The following is a 22,007-nucleotide window of genomic DNA, read 5'->3' as shown; positions in this document are numbered from 1 at the left end:
CGGATAAGGCACCACACAAGAATCTCTCTGCAATCCTCTGTCATCCACACCCTGTGAGGAAGGTCAGAATTTAAAGGAGGTGGTGCCAAGTCCATCTCCATCCACTCGTATCAGCAAGCTGTTGGCACATGTACATGAGTGTAAACACACCAGCACAATCCCTTGCTGTCTCTCCACCCATGGGAAATCCAGGAGGCCGTGCCAACTGCAGCAGATGTTCCTGAAGCGCAGGCATCTTGTAAACACCATGACATGTAGAGGCTAATGTAGTGGTTGCTGACAGAGGTCTTAACACATGATTCGATTTTACCACCTGCTGCACACACATAATCCCTGCTACATGTACACAAATCACACAAGTCTCTCACAGCTCCAAGGAGTTGAAGGCTACAAGACCAGAGGTTATAGAGGTATATTTGTGAATATAAATAGATTGAGAGCATATAGAAATCCAGTACAAATTAATAGATGTTATTGGTGCAGATTTCTGGCTATAAAACTGTTGAAATCGTACAAAATGAAGTGCAATAATAAGGTGGACCTGAAGTGTAAATCAGGAGAACAAACCATGAAAAAAAAAATTCTTTAAACACACACTAAATCCCAAAAGCACAACAGCAAATAAGAAAACATCAAGTCACAAAACCCCACAGCAAATACAAAAACAAAAATTCTCCAAAACTTAAATTCAAATCACTAAAGAAACGAAATCAAATCACAAAAACATTTGGGGCAAACAAAACAAAATTGGGTTTTATGAATTGTTGCTGTGTTTTGCACTTCAGAGCCACCGTACAATAACATTAATACACTCCTGATGGGAAGCAACACAGTGGTGCAATATTGTTGCATTCCATCAAAGCTTAGCTGAATAATCTATTATGATTGTTAGTGTTACCTATAATAAATTATAGATTCAAAGTTTACTGCATGTTATACCAAAGCAGTTATAATCTCAACTGTTCCGGTATTTTTAATGAATGCCATACATGCAGAGGAAAAACCGTTTTGAGTTAAACATGTTTTTATTTTATAAGATCCATTGATATATTTTGCTTATGATCGTTCCCTTTATTAAATCCGCCACTCATCAGTCCATAGAGGGAGCCACTGTGGTCTGCTGCTCGCTCCGGTGGGAGACCAACCTGCCCGGTACACCGCTCCCCCCCCCCCCCCCCCAGTCTGTCATACTGCACGGACCGCATGTTCATCACAAGTGCTTCCTGCGCTCCGACTCACACCTACCATCCACTGCGCACGTCCTGCAGGATCCTCTGCGCACACACGCTCGGGAATCTGCAGCAGCAAAAGAAAAAAGATCCCGAGACTTTTTCTCCAGGACGCCAGGAGGAGAGAGTGGAGATCCTCAGGTACACTGCAGGTACGTGGCCAGGGCACCGCAGGATGACACGGAGGAGGGTGAAGGTTGGAACAAGTGAAGGAGAAAACAATCTGTAGCAGCGCATGTCTCTGAGGTCGTTCTTTAGAGATTTCTCCGGTAACAAGTGTCAGGATTTTGGATAAAAAACCAGAATCAGGAAAGCGCAAATTGTGATGAGGTTTAATTGGTCAGTTGTGTTGTGTTGTTGCGCAAACACACACGATTAATCAACGCGAGCCCTGCACGGTTGATTAACTCGTTCTTTTTCCCTGACAGACTGACACACACACACACACACACACACACACACACACACACACACACACACACACACACACACACACACACACACACACACTGGGGCATGTTTACGCACGATCGTTACGCGTATTACGCACTAATCCTTTTGGAGAAAAACAGCAGAAAAAACACTTCGCGGAGCCGAAGTCACAGATTCACCTGGAGCGCCGCCAACATCAACATCACGCCAGCACAGGGATGCGTTGGGACTCGTGAAGTAATGCCATCAGTGATGTAATAACTGGTATTAAAACGTGTAGGCTTAATAAGAGAGAGAAAGAAAAGAAGGAATGATCCAGTTGGTTCCTCTGCTTCTCCTCACAGTGTTCCTCCGACGTTCGGCCGACATGCTGGGGATCTGTGTGTGTCTGTGCGTTGTTTTCATGCATGTCCTCTCGCAGGAGGCTGAGGAGCCCGTCTCCTACACTGTGAGTCAGAGATTTTGTATATCTTTTTACCCGATTGTGCCTTTTGCGGGTTTTAACACAACCTGTCATGTCTGAGATGCCACACGCTTTAATTTGGATGTTGTAATTGGGGTCATTATCACATGTTGCTGCACCGGATGTCATTAAAAGGTGATAACTTCATGCTGATCTCTCCTTCCCAGTGCACAGAGGGGTATGAGTATGACAGAGTCAGAGAGCAGTGCAGAGGTGAGACATTCATAACTGAAATGTAAAGGGTTGATTATTTCCCATTTGTGCAACTTTTATGCCTTTAATTCTTCCTTAAAATGTCTTTTATTTGTATACCAAAGAATAGAAATGGCCACGTCTAATGTCTGTTTCCCTTTCCCTGCTCCAGACATCGACGAGTGTGCCTTGTTAGATGATGCCTGCAAAGGAGGGATGCAGTGTATCAACCACTTTGGTGGATACCTCTGCCTCCCCAAGAGCGCCGTCATCTACATCAGCCAGGAGGGCGAGCAGGTGCAGGTGCCGCTGCCGGACTCCATCCCCCCGGTGCCTCCGAGCCAGCCCCAGATCCCGCCCGTGTTCTCTGGCAACCAGCGGCTCCCCCAGCCCACCCGGACGGTCCGCTGCACGCCCGGCTTCACCCCAGATGAGCAGAACCTCTGCAGAGGTGAGATCAGCTCAGCGAACCTCTTCTCCCCCTCTCTCTCTCTCTCTATTCAGCTGTAGGATCACATTTATGTAGCCTCTCTTTGCGGCTTTGCAACAACAACAGGGAGACAGCTCCGCACGTCTCAGCGAACGATGTTGACAAGCTCCTCAGGAGAGTGATTGGACTCTGTCAGCAGGAGCCGAGGTGGGACCGCAAACTATGGGATACAAGTGCAAAGCAGATGGCTCCATCAAACGAGTTACTTTTTAAATATCTTCCAGAATATCAAAGATAACATTTTTGGCCCCGGTGAAACAGATTACACCCTTAAAAATGTGCTTGCAGATTGGAATTCCATTGTACTGACTGCTGTGTACTGCAGGCAGAAGGGAATGCTGAGATTGAGAGGTGGTGCACGTGGACAGATGCCGCGCTGCTCTGCTGCCAGGAAAAATGCGTCCGAATGTGTCTCTAAGCAGAGCTATGTAGGTATTTGATAATTACTTGCTAATGACTTTGGAGCCCTTACAAGCAGAGCTCCGAAGGTGAAGCGTTCATCCATCTCTCTGACAGTCATGAACAGTGAAACCATGCGTAGCTGCCAGATGTGTTGCAAGCTCCTCGTTCTCTTTCTCCCCGTGATGTCACGTTTTCTAAACTCTTCAGCTCGCAGCGTGAGGTTTTTTGGCCGGAGTCCCCCCTCTTCCCAAAATATGAGAAAAAAACAGTTTTGAGGGTTTGAGGTCTGATGGCAGATGAAGGAGGTTTCACATCAGTGGGGCAGGTTCTGCTCTCTACAGTAGGTGGGTGTTATCCTGTGTTTAAGAGAGAGAGACTGTTTGATCCCCTCAGATGGGGAGTGGTTCAAAAAGTCATTATTCTCCTCACACACACACACACACACACACACACACACACACACACACAAAGAGAGATGACTTCCATGACTTCAGAGGACATTGTATTGCCTTAAACTGATTTCCTGGAGACACACTCTAACCACAGTTACTACTTGCCTAACCATAACCCAACCTCAACCTGATCTAGTCTTCACCTCAAAATGTCATGATTTACGTTATGGAATCTTGCTTTTTGTCCTCATAAGGAAAATAAGTCTCCATCATTTTATGACTTTATAAACAGAGTAAGGTCCCTTCAATATGAATAATACCTGGAAGACACCCAAACACCCACACACTATTCTCTAGCCCTTTACCCAAACCTTTACCATTACACCTCAATGCATAACCCTAACCCCTTTGCCCTGACTGATCCTCTTACCCCCCCCCCCCAACACTCAATGTATCATCCTCTAACTTAACCTTAACCTAATTCAAACCCTTAACCCTATAACAGCCCTTTGAAATAAAGAGACCCAACCACAATGTCCTCACTCCGTATGGTCTTTGTTCAAAATGGTCTTCACAAAGATCTAAGTACAGTTTACCCAAACACACACACACACACACACACACACACACACACACACACACACACACACAGACACACACACACACACACACACACACACACACGTACAATGGTGCTCAGATGTTGTAGCTGCACCTTTGGGACCGATATACCTCGCTCATAACCTTTTTTCATCTCCCTGAAGTGTGAGAGGAGAGTGAGGGATCATGGCGGTCGTAGTTGTGTGTGTACGAGTTTGTGCGGTAAATGTAATACGAGTCAAAGTGTAGTACCACACTGTACATGTGCTCGTTGGTTAGCAGCTCCTCTTGCCATAGGCTGAGGCACGTGTGCGGCGAGGCGTTGCGGTCGCGGAGCTCCGCTGAAAGTAACAAGTTTGATTTTACACCTGGGGCCACGGTATGTGTGCGGTGCTTTATGTGTTTCTCTGAATTGGAACCCAATTAGGTTTTATTAGAGTGTAAAACATGGCAGCATATCAGCTAAAGTAACTACATAAGCGAGTTGGCATGGCTTTAATACTTAGTCATTCACTGGTGTGCCGCTCCAGTTCAGGGGCTCAACAAAGATATAGGCTGTTGCTGTCAGTGCCGTTTGCTTTGAAGTGACTGGAGCTTTAACTGGAAGGCATCTCGTGCCGTTCTCTGCTGGCGGGAGTGATATAATCTTTGTTTACATCTGTCTCTGGTTTCTCTGTCATTACCTTGAACTTGCCACAATGTGCCAATTGTTCTTGGATGCAGATTTGTCATTTCTTTTCTCCCTCTTTTCGTTTTTTTGTTCCATGCACAGTGGCTGTTTTGCACCGCTCCGTATCTTTCTCTCTCACAAAGGAACTCCCGTAAGCTTTCAATGGAAGGGAAACCTCAAAGTATCAAATAGCGCTTACATCAGGCCCCTTCCCTGCTAACTCACCACTCTGCGGAGGAAACCCAGGGTGCCGAGTCAGGTAGGGCAGAGGGGAACATGAAAGGCTGACACGGACTAAAGTCACCGCAGAAGTGCGGGAGCGCCGACCGAGCCAGGTCGTACCAACGTCATGGCTCCTTCTGCTGGTGAGTTGCCTTGGCGATTTATTGCTGAGTGTGTGGCGGTAATAGTAGAGAGATCAGCGTAATGCTCTGCAAAAAACCCAGCCAATTTTCCAAAGCAACAACTTAAATTGTAACAGTTTAAAACAAAAACAGCTTCTCTTAAGTGCACTGTCCTTTATGCTGATTAAAAGTGAAACAGGCCGCAAATTACATAATACACTATACCCTGTTATTTTTCCTTTAAATGGAGCTTTAATATTCGTTCCTTGCGGACGGCTGTTGCAAATGTAATAAAGCTGTTTGGCCCCGAGTGTGAACCCGAGTCTAAGTGTGTGTTGTTGTAGTGACACATAGGGGAAGCTGGCTCCCTCCTCCTCGCCTGGCCACATAGAGAAACTATGAACCCTTACTGTAAGTGTGACAGCTTAATGATGCCCCGCATTTCCATGACCTCCCTACCCTCCAAACACACACACACACACACACACACACACACACACACACACACACACACAAACACACTCTCTCTCTGTGTTTAGCAGCGGGAGATGCCCACAAGTGGCTTGTTGTACTCCTGTGTACTCATATTAACTCTTATTTTCATCAGCGTTGAGATCACTTCCTCTCAGAAATGAAGGTTGTCCCTCAAAAGCGTCCGGAATCGGTCGTAAAATCTGATGAAAAGTGGAAAGCGGTTGTTTTATTATCCGTTGATGTTGAGCACAGTTTGAGAGCACGCCCTCCTGTTTGAGAAACACAAACTAACTGTGCTTTCATTGGCCGCTCAGATGTGTAATATCGGTCAAAGACAACGATAAATATCATGTTTTACACTTTGCGGGTTCTATTATTCTCCCCTGGAGCCTGGAGTTTACACACTTCAGCTTCTGCCTATTTATTTTTCATCTCTAAATTAGACGCTCATGCGCTGCACTATGGGACATGAGAGGACATGCCACTCCTGTTTACCTGTCTGGTTTCCTGAGGTCATGCAGGCCACATTACCACCTACATGCCTGACTAATTTCTGCTACGTCTGGATGCTCCTCACCTGCAGTGGCTGGAAATCTTTCCCAAGTATGCTCTATTAAGGCCGCTAAGCCCCCCTGTGACAGAGAACGTGTGTACTTTTCCGAAGGAGGCCGAGTACACGCAATAGCATTTTTTCCGTGCCAATGCAACGCACTTTGGGAGGAATATCTCTGGAATGTCGGCGGAGGTTGTTTTTTCCGTTTGCGCCCATCTTTTGTGATGGTAAGAATTACTCACCACCTTGACAGATAAGCATCGGATCGATCTGCGAGGAGCAGGAATGCGGAGGGAGAGGGAGAGGGAGAGCCCCGGTGGTTGCGCAGCACGGCGCCACCCGCGGGCTCCACCTTTCGAACTTTTACTGCTTTAAACTTTATCTCTCCCACTCCTGTCTCACCCTGACATTTGCATTTGAAGTGAGGCACCTCAGAAGAACAGTCTTTGTGGAAAGAGTTTTTCAAGAAATTCCTTCAGATGGTATCATGTTCGTGTTTGTTTTCCCCTCGAACATCTCTGAACGATAAGCCCAATCTTCAACGCAGAGGTGGAACACACACAGGATCTCGAATGAAAACTTTCCGCAGTGATTCGGTTGCTCTGCAGGAGGAAGTGGGATCAAACAGAAAACGTCTGCTTGATGAGAACTGTTTGATTTGTTTAGGGTATCTGAAACCAACAGACACCTGAGGCACACCTCTGTGGCGTCCGGACCCTTCTATTACCTGCTAAGCTCTTCTCCTCCACCTGCTCTCAGACTAATGATTTGCTCTGTCCTGCATCACTGCGTCCCTGTGATCACCTGATTGCACCTGTTGCACTGCAGCTCCAGTTTGTGTTTCATCTTTTAGCCCGTGAACTGTCGAGGGCCTCAGGGCAGTGGCACATTTGGATCAGGGGCAATAAAGCGGGCAAGATTTACATACAGGGGCTAATTGATGTTTAAGCACATAGTGTACTCTAAATTTATTGTTAGGCGGTGTGGCCTAGGTGGTAGAGCGGGGGTTCTCCAACAATAAGGTTGCCGGTCCAAATCCCACTCTTCCCCATCTCTATGCCGAAGTGTCCTTGGCAAGATACTGAACCCCTAAATGGCCCCTCATAAATGCTGAGTGTACTAAAAATGTAAGTCGCTTTGGACAAAAGCGTCAACTAAATGACATATTGTTGATAGTAAAATTTTGTTTACAAAATATAAACAGGGGCAGTTCAGGGGCCAATCAGATTTCAGTGCCCCCCTGGCCCCACCCCTGGATCCGCAACTGCTTATGGTCTGTCCCTTTGGTCTGTATTGAAATAGACAAAGGTGGTTACTAGTTAAGATCGAATAGGTGGATGGATGCAATTAACATTAGCATGTTAGCATTAGCCAAATGCGAAGCCTCACTCAGCCGCTAGCATGACCCAAACCCCCTTAATCATTTTTATTTTATGGTTTATTCATTTGTTATGTTGATCTGTTCAATACCTTTGATGGTTCATGTTAACAAGTTTATATTTAAATGTTCATTAGAATTCCCTAAATGGTGTCAGTACACACTTTGTCCACCAGAGAGCAGTGACAACTATTTTTCAACTTTATGACAGATTCGATGGTTCTTTATTGAACATTTCTACTAATATTAAGTGTTTTTGATGAAAAGTTTAAAACAGTAAGATAAGATGAGGAGTCTTTACGATTGCCAGAATTATTGATATCACCAACTGCAAAAACCTCCTCGAACAAAAGCAGCACAGTACATGAGGAACCTTAAAATACATTTCAGAGAATGGCTTCCAGCTCTGCTGTATTTCAACGTACATCATCTGTTTCCTGACGTTGCCAGAAAGCTCCAGAGTGTTTTTCAGTCCATCCTGCGGGCAGCCTCTCGTTTGGCGTGTGCACTGTTGCTGTACAGTATTCTGTTATTGCGTGTGGTTTTGCTGCTGGCTCCTTTCGTCCGTCACATCAACGATGGCAGCGAGAAGCGTGCATTTGGGGAAGCAGCTTTGTCGTGCCTCCTCTCTGTGAGTGCTTCATGTTGTTGTTATTATTCTCCCAGAGGTCGGTGCCCATCCAACAGCCAGCTGCTTCCTCCTCTGATGTGCTCACACGTGTTGCTCTTTCCGTTTACCTCATGATAGAAAGGGACACGGGACTGTTATAAATCACTAGGTGACACTCGCATGTGATCGCAACATTTGTTTCTCATGTTATCGCAGTGATTTGTTTGGACCAGCCGGTGTCCGTGTTTACTGGTTCCATTCCTTCCATGCCACAGATTTTCTGTGAAGGCTGCAAATGGCTACCGCCCGACCAGCGGTGTGTCGGGTGGGCAGGGGTGATTGATCTTCTGCATATCGAATAGCTGCAGAGACGTTTTCAGTGTAACAGGAAGGATTATTATCAGTCAGGAATGTAGCTGGCACACTGGACGGATTTTCAAGAACGTCAAGACTCTGCCCGACCTTTAGAAGTGTGTGGAACAAACTCACAAATCAGTTAATAAATGTCAACATGACTAAAAACTCCTGTTCCTCCTGAACAATGAGAGCGATGAGAGGGGGAATCATGGGACTGGTGTGGAGAGCTGGAGCATGGAAATGTTTCTTGTCCTAATAGGGATGTGGTATTGAGGATTATTTCTATGAAATAAAGTTTAAGTGTCTCGAATCTTTTCTTTTTTCTTTTTTGATTTCTTGTGTTTGGACTTGCATTGAAAGGGAAACACTACCACTCCCATTTGTCCTGAGGTCGTGTTCCAGCCAGTGATTGCTGCAGTTCCCGCACAAACTACAACAACATGTGGTGCTGTGTTCACCATGGGAGAGGGGGGGGGGGGCATCAAGGTGTTTGAGGTCAAGCAAAACCAAGCGCTCAGGGGGCTGGGCTATGACATGTTGATAAATTTGAGGCTGTGAAATTTTATGGGCCATTACCATTGCGCATCTTGCACCCTGCTTTCCCAAAAATTGAATTATCCAATAATCAGAGGGAAACGGAGACTCTGTCCAACAGCAGGACGGCTCCAACTGTTCCCTGGATCGGCTCCTGCTTTCCATCGCAGCGGTTCAGTGAAAACAAGACTAAATGCTCTCAAGTGATAATTACAACAAGCCCTATCATGTCAGTATAAATCTGCAGCAAGTAACACATTGTTCTGAATTCAGGCCAGACAATGGACAAACATGTTGTTTTCCATGCACATACATCAAACGTGACTCTCTTCATTTTACATCTTTCCATTCTTAAAAAGCATAAGCTCTGCAAAAAAAGGCCATTAAATGTTGGAGAACCTCAAACAGGACCTGCGATGCGCACGTACCCTCTCATCCGTGCACACGCACGTGCATTCTTGGAGCTGCCGCCGTCCCCGTCACTCCCCCAGCTCCCGCAAGGCATTTAGAATTAATCTACCTGAAAAGCAAGGAGTTTGTTAACTCTGACATCACACATGCACACGCGGCTGTAAATCTAACTTCAAATCTTAAAAAGCCCTTTTTTGTTTGAAAAAAGAAAAAAAAGGCCTCCTCAGCCTTATCTTTCCCTGTGATGTGGTGGCAGGCTGGCTGCTGCAAAAAACTTGCGTTGAATGAAAAAGGTAAAATAAAATCTGACCTCGGAGAACAGAGTCACTTCTCTCCACATGCAACACATCATCACATTTGATGACTTGTTGCAGTAAAATCAGTTTTCCTGTGTAAACTATATAGACGGTGCTGCATGTGGTAAGCTGTGAAGATTTTATGGGACCTGAGAGCCAGCTAGAGCCACATGCACACACACACACACACACATACAATACACACGCACTCACACACTTCTGTGTAACTTTGCATTGGCAGCTTCTTAAAGGTTTAGTGACAAAGTAGCAGTTACCACAACATATTCCCGTGAATGAACCTTTGGAACGCGTTCAGCACATATGCTTTTATTTAGAGCTCTCGTTCTTGAAGGGAGCGAGGATATAACTCGTGCACCTCTGTTCACACAACTCCTTGGGAAGCTACGCAGCTTCGAATCAATTCAACAGTCATGTGCTGTTAATTCTTTCTCTAGCGGTTCCTACACCTTATGTAAGGAAGTGTTGAAACACGACCCAGCTGCAGATGTCTGCCCTGCACCAGCGACACCTTTTATAATGATGCACAAACTGAATCCCCTCTCCTAGGTAACCAGCACCACTCGGCCCAACAGTGGCATTATATGTTTTCGGTAATTCAAGATCATTCAAAGTCCATCCGATTTAATTCTGCTTGGCAACAATCTGCAACAAAACAACAGCTAATCTTGCTGATGTGTAGCCCACGTCTTTAGCCCATATGTGGACCACATTTAGCTTAGATTTGATCCTGAATTCAGCCAAACACTGCTGCCTGTCTGACCTAACATTAATCCTGTGCTGAAAAATAAAAGTTTAAAACATAAACCGTACGTAAAGATGGTGAACGAGTCTCCGCTTCCTTCCACTGTCCAGAATTGAAGCCAAAACATGGTCCATGTCCTTTCCACTAATATGGAGGAGCCTGGATTTATGACTATACTGCAGCGGGCCACCAGGAGGCGATTTATACTCTTTGGCTTTCATGAGCTGTCCTATTTGCAATCTTTTTGTACACTCCATGGTTTAAACCAAAATCTCTTTTTCATCAGAATAATAACCATTAGGATTTATTGCCATAAAATCATCAACCATTTTGTTTCATGACCAATTCCCAGCAAACGTTGCATTCCCAACAGCTTGTGTATATTCGTAATCAGCAAATGTTAACTAACATGCTAACACGCTAAATATCCAACATATTGGCCAGATTTAGTTGTTTTCTCTCACTAAAACTCCTGGTATCCTAGTTTTGTTGTCTGTTTCTTGGCACAGGGACAGCATCAACAGACAGGACTCTATTTTATCGGGAGCCTCAGACTTGTGTTGTCAGAATCTACAGCCGGAAGGCAAGGCATTTCCAGTCTGTATGAATCACCAAATACCTGCAGGAAGTGGGTGTGGTTGTGATTCACAGAGGCTTGATATCAGCTTCTGACTGGTAATGTCTCCCATCTAACCTTTTCTTGCTTTCTTTCAAATGAACTCGGTTATTGGTTCTGTGTAAATCTATTGTCCACATTAAGACATTTAGGAGCCCTCCTAATTAGTGGTGGGGCAAAAAAATCGATTCTGTTTTTTTTTAAAATATTTATTTACAATTATATATGTAACAGCCCCTGGCTGGCAAAGCATGACGAGGAGAGTTTCAGAGTTTAAAAGATACCTAGTATGTATACGGAAAGGATGTTCTTCACTCCAGGAGATATAGTAACGGCCCAGAGGAGCACTTTAACATCTGAGTATGTTTACCAACTCCTTTTTCTGAACAAAAATGCCAATATTCCCAAATGAATTTAACATTTTGGGTCATGACCTTGCAGGTCTCAATTTGATTGAAGCTCTAGGTTACTCTTATTTATATGATTATTCTCAGGTTTATGTTACTCTATTATGTCTGCTTTATGTTACTGTATTGTATTTGAATAATTGTAAGTTATGTGCTGGGAGCTCTGTGTCATGTGAGAGGTCTCCTATTCAGAAAATAATTACAAAGGTCCTGTGTCCTGAATGTTCAAGGGCAAAGTTTTTGCACTACCCTTTCTTAGTTTTTGCACTTCAGTTAATGTGTAGAAGACAATGTTGTTCACAGAATTAAAGGTGACATTTGAAGTGAGTTGAGCAGTCTCATTTTCCTAATTTTTTGTAATGCCTTTGAATAATATGGGGGACATGATTCGCAATAGATCGCAGAATCGGATCGCAATACTTGCAGTATCGCAATATATCGCAGAATCGCAATACTATTTTTGCCAATTCCCACCCCTACTCCTAATGCACCTGGGCTTTTTTTAACAGCCATGTCATGAAGCTTATGCAAGTGTCATAGTTTCCCACAATGTGATACTGCTGCAATCCCAGCGTTTTGGTTTCTCCCTGACACTCGGTGCTGGTTGCAGCACTTTCCCACATGCCTCTCAGGCCACATCAGAGCACAGATTTTCCCAGAACAACACTGCTTTTATCTTTGTCCTTTTACAAAGAGGGTCATTCTGCAAGAGGCCTTGACTGGGCATTCCTCCCTCTGTGTAATTCACACCTGGTGTCTCTCAGGTGCACCTTCAGATAAGCCCTGGTTTTGTCCCGTATGTACTGAGCTCGTCTTATCACCGTGCTCACGTAGAGCTGAACACAGTGAAGCCGTCTTCCCCTTCCTTCCTGTAAGGTTTGAAGATGACTCACCCTCTGTCCACCTTTTGTTTCACAAGCTCTTCCACAGCAAATCAAGCCAATTTCTCAACAGCACTAGTCCCACTGAATTGTGAAGGCAGTGCGTCAGGCAACATATTTTTGTTAAAGCAAGGTGGCTTTTCCTCGTCTGATTCTATTGGTTTAATTTATCAATCTAAGGGAGTTTTGTGGCCGGAGGTATTATGTTTTAGGTTGGTCCCTCCCATCTTTGTGAACACAGTATCTCAAGAACACCTTGAGGGAAGTTCTTCAAATTTGGATGACTTGAAGGTCAAAGTCAAAGATTAAAGTCACTGTGAACTCACAAATCACATTTTTTATCTTGTGAACGTGATATCTCAAAAAGACCTTCAGAAATTGATGATGAAAGCTCAAGGTCCCTTTGACTTTACATATCACAGTTTTGGTTTTGTGAACACAACATCTCAGGAATACAGTTAGGAAATTAGTTTAAATTTGGTACGAACGTTAACTTGGACTCAAGGATGAGGTGATTCGATTTGTGGGCTCAACGGTCAAAGGTCATGGTAGCTGTGGCCTCACAAAGCCTTTTTTTGCCTCTTGAACACGTTATCTTAAGAATGTATTTAGAGAATCCTTGCAAATTTGGTTCAAATATTCAGTGGACAAAGGTAAAGGTCATGGTCAACTCATATGAGATGTATGAGTCATACAAGTGCAGGGCAGTACTTGTAGCTCTCAGGTGAATTGCAAGTAAATTCTGCAGAAGGGAGAATTCCAACATGTCCATCAAGGCAGCATTGCCAGCAAGGCAGGACAGAGCGCAGCTTTTTGGTTTTCCAGTCTTTAGTTTACCACTCAGGTCCTCCAGATTATTTTTAGACGTGTGCATGTGTCAAATCACAATGCAGAAAAACTCCCCCCTCCTTTCCTGTGTGAGTTTGTGTGCGTGTGGTATTGAGGATAACTGTCATGCTCTTAAACTGATGCCCACTGGCTGTCTGCATATGATGGGTTGAGTCAGACCACCCAAGAGGACGGCTGAAGGGCCCACAGGGATGAGCATATACAGTATGGGCGTATTTGTAGTGTGAGTGTGTGCGTGTGTGCGTGTTGGGGGGGAGAGAGGGGGAAAGATGGAGGTTCAGAAGAAAGCGGGTGAGGGGGTTGTAGTGAGAAAGGTCTTTTTGTAAGAGGCTGCGGCTCTAAAACAAACCAAAATTGTCGTAGGATCAAGATGACAGGAGAATATTTTCCACTCATATGGTGTCATGTTTTCAGTCCAAGATGGAAACATTCAAACTTTGCCTGAAAAGTTATCTAATAACAAAAGTACCATTTTATCTCAAGCAATCTGTTCTTAACTATAAAATCTGAGTGTGCAACTTTGGAGCTTGCACTTCTGAAATCATGTTTATCAAAAGGTCTGTGATAAATGTGCAGAGCTGTTTAGAATAAAGACATTTTACAATATTTTCAAATGATTTGGAAGATGTTGCATCTTTGTGGCAGGAGCTTGTGCTTTTAATCTTATTATGCTAACATCAAAATACTCCTTATCGTGGTATAGAAGTAATTAATGATGGGGCGAGAGACTGAATGTAAATACATTTGCATCTATGTGCTTTTGGCCTGATGGATGTCTGTTGAGAGAGAGAGAGAGAGAGGTTTTATGGTAGAAAGCACATGACTTATCAGTTGAGCTGTTTCTCCCTCTTTTCATACACAGACACACACACATAAACTCCCACCTTCAAAAAGCTGTCCTGTTAGTAGAAGATGTAATCTGTGCTCCCCCCCTCCTTCACCCGGAGCTGCTAAATAAAAGCCCTCTTTATTTGATGGCCTCCACTCCTGTGAATGTGTGTTTATGCCCACGTGTGTGATGTGATGGTGTCGGTGATCACAGATTTCTCTTTCTGCAGAAAGTCCTTCACACATCACAGATCACAGGACGCGTACAGTCCAGACACGTTGCTTTGCTTTGTCTACCATTTGTTCCTGCATGAAGTCTGTGCAGCTCCCTCTTAACAAGGCAGTTTTTGTGTGTTTATTGCAGACGTAGATGAGTGTGCGACAGGAAGACACACATGTGGCGCCGATCAGACGTGCTACAACACCAGAGGCTCCTTCACCTGCCAGTGTCCTCAAGGCTTGCAGAGGAATGGAGACCACTGCGTCGGTGAGCTCTTTAAACACTTGCTTTTTATTTTTTGCAGTGCATCCCACTGCTCACATCCTCACTATCTCCCCTGTGCATTGTGTGTGTCCGTGTTATTTCCGGCAGACAGAGACGAGTGTGCCTCGAACCACTACTGCATGCACAGATGTGTTAACACCCAGGGCTCGTACTACTGCGAGTGCAACGAGGGTCACAAGTTGGCCAGCAACAACCACAGCTGTGTCGGTAAGTCACTGCAAAGCCATGTGTGCTCGTGTGTGTTTGTGTGCTCGTGTGTGTGTTTGTGTGCTTGTGTGTGTGTTTGTGTGTTTGTGTGTGTGTGTGCGTGCGTGTGTGTGCACGACATCGAATTATAAAAACAGTTGGATTCAGCGCTTTGTTATTCACAGGCAGCCTGTCAGACATTTTGTGTCGGAGCAGTTATCCACCCTAATCTGCACAATTACCAGGCTGACTTTTAATAGACTCAGGTTCCTGCTGCTACTTGCAGGCTCAATACAAACGGCAAGAGTGTATGATAATAATAATAATCATAATTACACATGTTTATATCTAACTTCGGGGAGAACTTTCGGTAGACTGCTCCTAATGGAAATGCAAGTGGAGCAAAATCACACACATTGGGCCAACAGAGTATTAGAGGTAATACATGATCAAACATAAAGGCAAACAAATGAGCATTATCGAGGCTAATTGATATAAATGCATGAATAGAAGTGAGATATTAAATCATCTCGTGTCAGACCCAGCGGAGGATGTCAGTCCAGTGTTTTTCTCATGCCTATGGTTTTCTCGGGATGTGGATATTTTGAGATTTGGACAAAACAAGCGTTTGCACGGGCTACTGATGCCTGGAGGCTCGGAGCAGTCCTGAGATTGACCTGTGCAACCTGAAGCACGCAGCAAATCTCCCGCTGAAGTCAGAGGAAGTCATTGAAAATGCCGTGACTGGTTCTCAGCTATGTTCAACATGTGTACAGTACAGTGTGTGTGCGTGTGCGTGTGTGTGTCTTTCCTATAGTGGGGTACAACTACCCTATAAGAAATAAACGAGTTAGTTATGATCACAACATCCCTATAGAAAATGTGCTTTTGTTCCAGATGTGAACGAGTGTGACGTGCAGAGTCCCTGTCAGCACCACTGCTACAACCTGATTGGCTCGTTCCTCTGCCAGTGTGACCAGGGCTACGAGCTGGCACAGGACATGGTCTCCTGCCAAGGTGGACGCGCACACACACACACACGCACACACACACACACACACACACACACACACACACACACACACACACACACACACACACACACACACACACACACACGCACACACACAAATGCACGCGCACAAAAATATGTATTTCAAAGCAGCACATCACATTCCCGATTGCTAACGTGCACTACCTCTTCCCCTTTCTGTTTGTGTGTGTGTGTGTGTGTGTGTGTGTGTGTGTGTGTGTGTGTGTGTGTGCATATTTCCTGTACAGATACTGATGAGTGCAGCTACTCCAGCTACATGTGTCAGTACCAGTGTATTAACAGCCCAGGAAGTTACTCCTGCGAGTGTCCAGAGGGATATCAGCTCCAGGGTAACAGGTTATGTCAAGGTACTGCACTCCTCCTTTTTTTCCCCCTCTCCCCTTTTTCCCTCTATCAATCTTTTTTAATCCCCTCTCCGTTTGTTTATTTATCTATCTTACCCTCCCCGCTGTTTTCACACTCAACAAAGTTCCCAAAGTGAGATCTCTTCTCTCCCGCCCACCCTCTACCTCCCTCCTGGCTCTTCCTGAACACTTTGAAGATAATTGTAAAGGGAAACTCAATCTTCGCTGCTATCGTCCACTTTACTAACTCACTTCAGCAGGAGAGAAACTCACTCTCTCTCTCTCGACCAGTACTGTCATGGAAAGAATGCGGAGGTTGGGCAACACAAACTTTCACACAGCAACTTTGTGTCGCCCCCGCTGAGCCACCTCCGTGAATTTATATGCATGATGTTGGTTTCTTGAAGTGGATTCATTTGAAGCGCCAACGTTCGCTCAAAGGGCGAGCTGTTATTTTTTCCTCTCCCCCCTCGGTCAGGTGCAGGGCTTTATAGGGGAAGCCATGAATTCGCCCTGTTGTATCAGGGGGGAACCTCTCAGTGATGAATCCAGGTTGCTGTGCCAGAAATAGCCCTGCGGTCTGGGGCACGTTTGATCAGACTATTTTCATGATGCTGCAGGGAGAGAGCTGCAGTCAGGCCTGCGTGGGGCTGCGTCCACACTGGGGCTTCCCTCTCGGGTTTCCTCTTCACAGCTGCTGGAAATGCAGCAACAACACCACCACCCAAATTGTCCTGAAAAGCCGTTTTTCAGACATGAACTCTGGAGAATGTGCGGACATGTGAGTCTTGAGTTTCTGGAGGTTGCCTTTCACACACCAACAACGCAGGAGGAGATGCTCTGCTCAGAAGTGTTCAAAACACAGAAATCTCACGGGGGTATTGATCACATTTTTTAATTTACACCCTTATCACCAAAAACTCTCTTGACAACTTTGTTGGTGTTTGGCATTTGCTTTCTTTTTGTTTTTATTTGTGCGTCTGTCCCGTGTATGAAACTTCATATATAGATAGATAGATGGATAGATAGAGTACTTTATTCATCCCTGAAGGGAAATTAAGTTGTCATAGCAGCCGGTATATTGGAATACAATAAAATACAATACAATAGAATCAAATAAAAAATATTGAGGTAGAAAGAATAAAAAACAGAAGCACAAGATAAAATAAAATAAAATAGGTAGATAAGGTGCAGTGGCAAGATGATGGTAATAGTACTGATGATATGATGGTAATGTTATTGTTAGACAGTATATAAAAATAGTACAGGATATATAGTATAGTAATTATACCAATATAATAGCAGTATATAGTAATAATGGCAGCAACAGTATATATAATAGTAATAATAGTAATATAATAATAATAATTATAACATGTACACATGTATAAATATGTGTACATAGACTTATGTATACAAAGAATATACAGAGAGTATGATATAATATATGAAATATAGTAGAGGTATGAATATAAGTATTTGACTATACAATAGGTTATATAATATACTATGAGTGTAAGAATATGTAGACAGAGTGTGCAAAAGACAATATTATTGTATAAAATGATATATAATATCAATATGGTTTATATTAACACATATCACATATGATGTGAAGTAAGTGTATATGGAGCGGACCTGCTTGTTGTGGATCTTCAGGATGATCTTCCTCTGTTTTCTCACATTCTGACATTATCTAGAGTTTTCACTAGGGGGCTGTTTGGAGATTGTGGCGAAAGTCTGAAGCCTCTCACGTGGACACTTGGTTCTCACACACAGCCCCTCCGGAGAGTGCATGTTTCAAAGCAGCTAAAGTGTGCAGAGTTTGTTTGGCCAATGTTTCTGACCTGAAGGACAGTAGCATCGTCCTTCAGCTATTTCTGACCGGTCAATTCTTCTCTGTCTCTCTGTGCCAATCACCAGACATAAATGAATGTGAGACGGGGACCCATAACTGCCAAGATGATGAAATGTGCTGGAACTATTACGGAGGCTTCCGCTGCTATCCCAGAAACCCCTGTGAGGCGCCATATGCCAAAACCTCTGAGAAGTCAGTAAACATCATCGACCTCCTTTTGTTTCACCATCATCGGCGCTGCCAGTTTCACAGAGATTTTCGTAATTGTTGTGTGTTTGCAGCCGCTGTATCTGCCGTTCTCAGGCTGAGTGCCAGGGTCTCCCACCATCAATTGTCTACAAGTACATGAGCATCCAGGCCGACCGGACCGTGCCAGCGGACGTGTTCCAGATTCAGGCCACCAACATCTACTCCAACACACACAACACCTTCAGGATCAAGGCTGGGAACGAGGCAGGGGAGTTCTTCCTGCGGGTAAGAGCTTAATGGGAATCCTTTTCTTGTTTTTGGTCTGGCATGTAAATCTAGTGGGGGGTGAATCAGGTGATAATCAGCTAATTAAATGCTAAACTGCTGGTTATTGTGATTTTCTTGAATTTTAAAGCTAAATCCATTAAATTACTCACATTTTCACGCCTGTCATTATCATCCTGACTCCACCTTGTACAATTACCCAAACTGCTTCTTTATCAACACATGGCACTTGTAACGCAGTAGTTAGAGATGTTAAGATATTGTTTGGCACTTCAAGCAAACAAGACTTAGAGTCATCAGCCATGGCGGCGCTTCCGTCAGGCTGCACGTACACAGTGAGCAATAGGCTTGTTTTAGCATAACAAAAAATTCACAGTGACAATGCTAACATGTTGGTGCCCTGCAGGTATAAAGTTTACCATGTTCAGCATAGACTGTATTTAAAGGTGGAAGACATGACTGCTCCCAAAAGTAAAGCCAAAGCGTCTCACCTGGTGGTTGGCTGCAGTATAGGTCATAACCCCTACCCCCCCTCCATGTATGTAGATGGGACATGGACCGAACTTACAAGTCAAAGTAGCCTACACATCAAATCCTTGTTTTCTAAAGATGGCTCCTGTCAATTGAGGTAGTTCTAACCACACTGATATATGTTCAAGTTTCAATCAGTTAATGATTGATGCTATAACACGGAGTGAAGCATCATGATTGACAACATGACTGGCGGGTGTGTGTGTTGGTGGGACCTTGCTACATCACTGCAGGCCCAAAAAATTAACCTGTTGGTGGCGCTTTGTAAAAAGTCAGGGGATGGCCAACATTGTTAGGATTTATCTTCTGGGGAGCATGAACGTCTGAATGAAGACTACAAAACCAACAGAAATCGTTCTAATATAATATACCTACCAATGTCAAAATAATGGAGGATCCTTTGTCACATTGGCATCGGATGGTGGTGGACCACGACCGAGGCGGCGGCTGATGATGGATCCTAACTGGCGCCAGTGGACAATGACTGTGGACTATAGTGGATGCCATCTTGACGCTGGATCGTGATCTTGCTGGCTGCTGAACAGAGACTATGATGCAGCAGGACTGCTTGACATATAGTATTGAAGTTATCCTTCAAAATGTTGACCCTCATCGATGCTGCTAAAAACTTTAATCCCGATGATGTTTTCCTTTACACTTGACATCTATTGCACTTCTGTCCGTCCTGGGAGAGGATCCCTCACACGTGACTCTCTCTCTCTGAGGTTTCTACGTATTTTTACCTGTTAAAAGGGTTTTTAGTAGTTTTTCCTTAATCTTGCTGAGGGTTAAGGACAGAGGATGTCACATCATGTTAAAGCCCTATGAGACGAATTGTGATTTTTGAATTTGGGCTATACAAATAAAATTTGATTGATTGATTGATTGAATGTTAAAATAGTATAAAAATCTGTATTCACACGCTAACTGATAACCTTTTATTGCAGCGTTCCAGCAATGTGAGCGCCATGCTGGTGCTAACCAAGCCTCTGACAGGCCCCAAGGAGTACGTCATAGACCTGGAGATGATCACTCACCATCTGACCATGAACTACCGCTCCAGCTCACTGCTGCGGCTCACCATCATAGTCGGGCCATACGCTTTCTGAGCACCCCCACAATTCCCAACAGCCCACACAAGTCCGGTTCAGGAAACATAGCAGTGTAGCACAGCAGATGCCTTTTTTAGCATAAAATACTGTACATTTTTCATAAAAAACATGCATACAACATATAACATAGGCAGTTTCAAGACTCTTACAGCAGCACGTCAGTTCAAAATGGCTCATGACAGACCAGTCCATGTTGTGATGTGACCACTGGGCATCTCTTTCTCTCCAGGTGCTGGGAGGCATACTGTATATGAAAAGTTTGAGTGTCTTGAAGAATTGGGCCCTGTAATCTTTAAAGTTGAAATGTTTTGTACTTTAAGTGCCTGAAAGTGACATGAGAAAGATGCTGTATGCATCAGTTTGCTCCTTCCATACTGAAAATAATTGGGATCAGAGCAGTGGCCCTCCGAAAAAGACGCCTAGTGGACACACCCCCTAACGTGGATGGATTTTTGATGCAGCTGCACCCACATTTATCACTTTGTTCCGGCCAGAAGTGCTTACAATAACCTGTTTGTACATCAGTGAAGCACTCTGTCGTAAGCCAGACAGAAAAAAAAATCATATTTTCTTTATTAATATACATGACAAATATCCAGTATGAGCTTCTTTTGATACAGAAGTATTTTTTTTTTTAAATCATGTGCTTTTGTTGATAAATGTCGTAGGGGTTAGTGCTGCTGCGCCACGCTATTCATGCAAGTGTCTGTACAGTTTTACTCATGAGTAATAATTTCCAGAGGAGTTCAGAAGTGTCAAGGGAGGGAATTTGCCTGTGAGTAGAGAGACTGCTTAACTTTGTACCACAACAGGCTTCGTGCTCGTGGACTTTACTGACAGGAGTTAAGTTGTGTACATACCTAGGTAACAAATCTATGTGTGTGTGTCTGTGCGTGTGAAAGTGTTTGTGTGTGTGGATGAGTGAGGGTGAGTGTGTGTGCCTAGCTTTTTTTTTTGCATGCAAGCAAGCGAAAGTGTGAAACACGGAGGGGGAGAAAAGGAAAGAGTGAGAAGGAGCTTGTTCTCTGCCGCAGGTTGATGTGGTCGAGCTGTTTATGTGTTTCTTTGATGCCATCTTATAACAGCCCTCGGTCACAGAGGCAATAACCAAGGTTTCTGAACCCGAGAGCGCTCCACAGGAAATGAGGCTTTCGTAACACGCCTTGGCCAATTGACCCCTCATTGGTGCCACTGCGGATCCCCCAGAGGAACAGCTGGGCTTTCTAAGGTCGGCCCCAGTCCAGAAGTCGCACCGGCACCAGGCTGACGTGCGTGATAAAGATAATTACTGTGCTTCGCCATGTACCTATAGTTCATGTGTGAAACAGGGGATTATTACTAAAGTGTTAATACAATGCCACCACACTTTTTGAATTGGAGAACTCTTTCACTACCTGCTTCGCTTTTCGTGACTCCGCGTATCTGTTCTGGCTTATTGCTGAAACACTGTACACTTTAGACACATTGCACTGAAAACCGCATTGAAAATCGACATTGTTGTCAGCAGCACTCTGCAAGTGTAGAAACTCATCCATCTTTGCCTGGAAGTCTTTTATGTGGTTTCTGCAGTGATCATGCAATAGTGCCTTAGAGGTATAAACACAAAAATGTAACACTAATCAGTCATGCTGTCAAGACTGTTAATCATTGAAATGCCTTAATGTTTTTTTTTCTCTTATATTTAAAATATATTTTGTCATATGTACCTTATATTGATTGTACTCTGAAGAGCAAAAATTATATTGTTGAATAAAACATGATGGATAAATGGG

General features: G+C 44.1%; 1 protein-coding gene across 1 annotated transcript; it reads left to right on the top strand.

Annotated features, from left to right (window-relative positions):
- Positions 1 to 1,243: 1,243 nt before the first annotated feature.
- Positions 1,244 to 22,007, top strand: efemp1 (EGF containing fibulin extracellular matrix protein 1). The gene is made up of 11 exons (XM_061087054.1): positions 1,244 to 1,381; positions 2,006 to 2,109; positions 2,292 to 2,337; positions 2,489 to 2,767; positions 14,536 to 14,658; positions 14,764 to 14,883; positions 15,760 to 15,879; positions 16,144 to 16,263; positions 18,184 to 18,310; positions 18,400 to 18,592; positions 20,071 to 22,007. The coding sequence occupies exons 2-11, from the start codon at positions 2,029 to 2,031 to the stop codon at positions 20,230 to 20,232; spliced, it is 1,371 nt and encodes a 456-aa protein (XP_060943037.1). The 5' UTR covers positions 1,244 to 1,381; positions 2,006 to 2,028; the 3' UTR covers positions 20,233 to 22,007.

The sequence above is a fragment of the Limanda limanda genome, chromosome 15 (assembly GCF_963576545.1).
Source record: "Limanda limanda chromosome 15, fLimLim1.1, whole genome shotgun sequence".
Taxonomy (NCBI): Eukaryota; Metazoa; Chordata; class Actinopteri; order Pleuronectiformes; family Pleuronectidae; genus Limanda; species Limanda limanda.
This window is presented reverse-complemented; position numbering and strand designations above follow the sequence as displayed.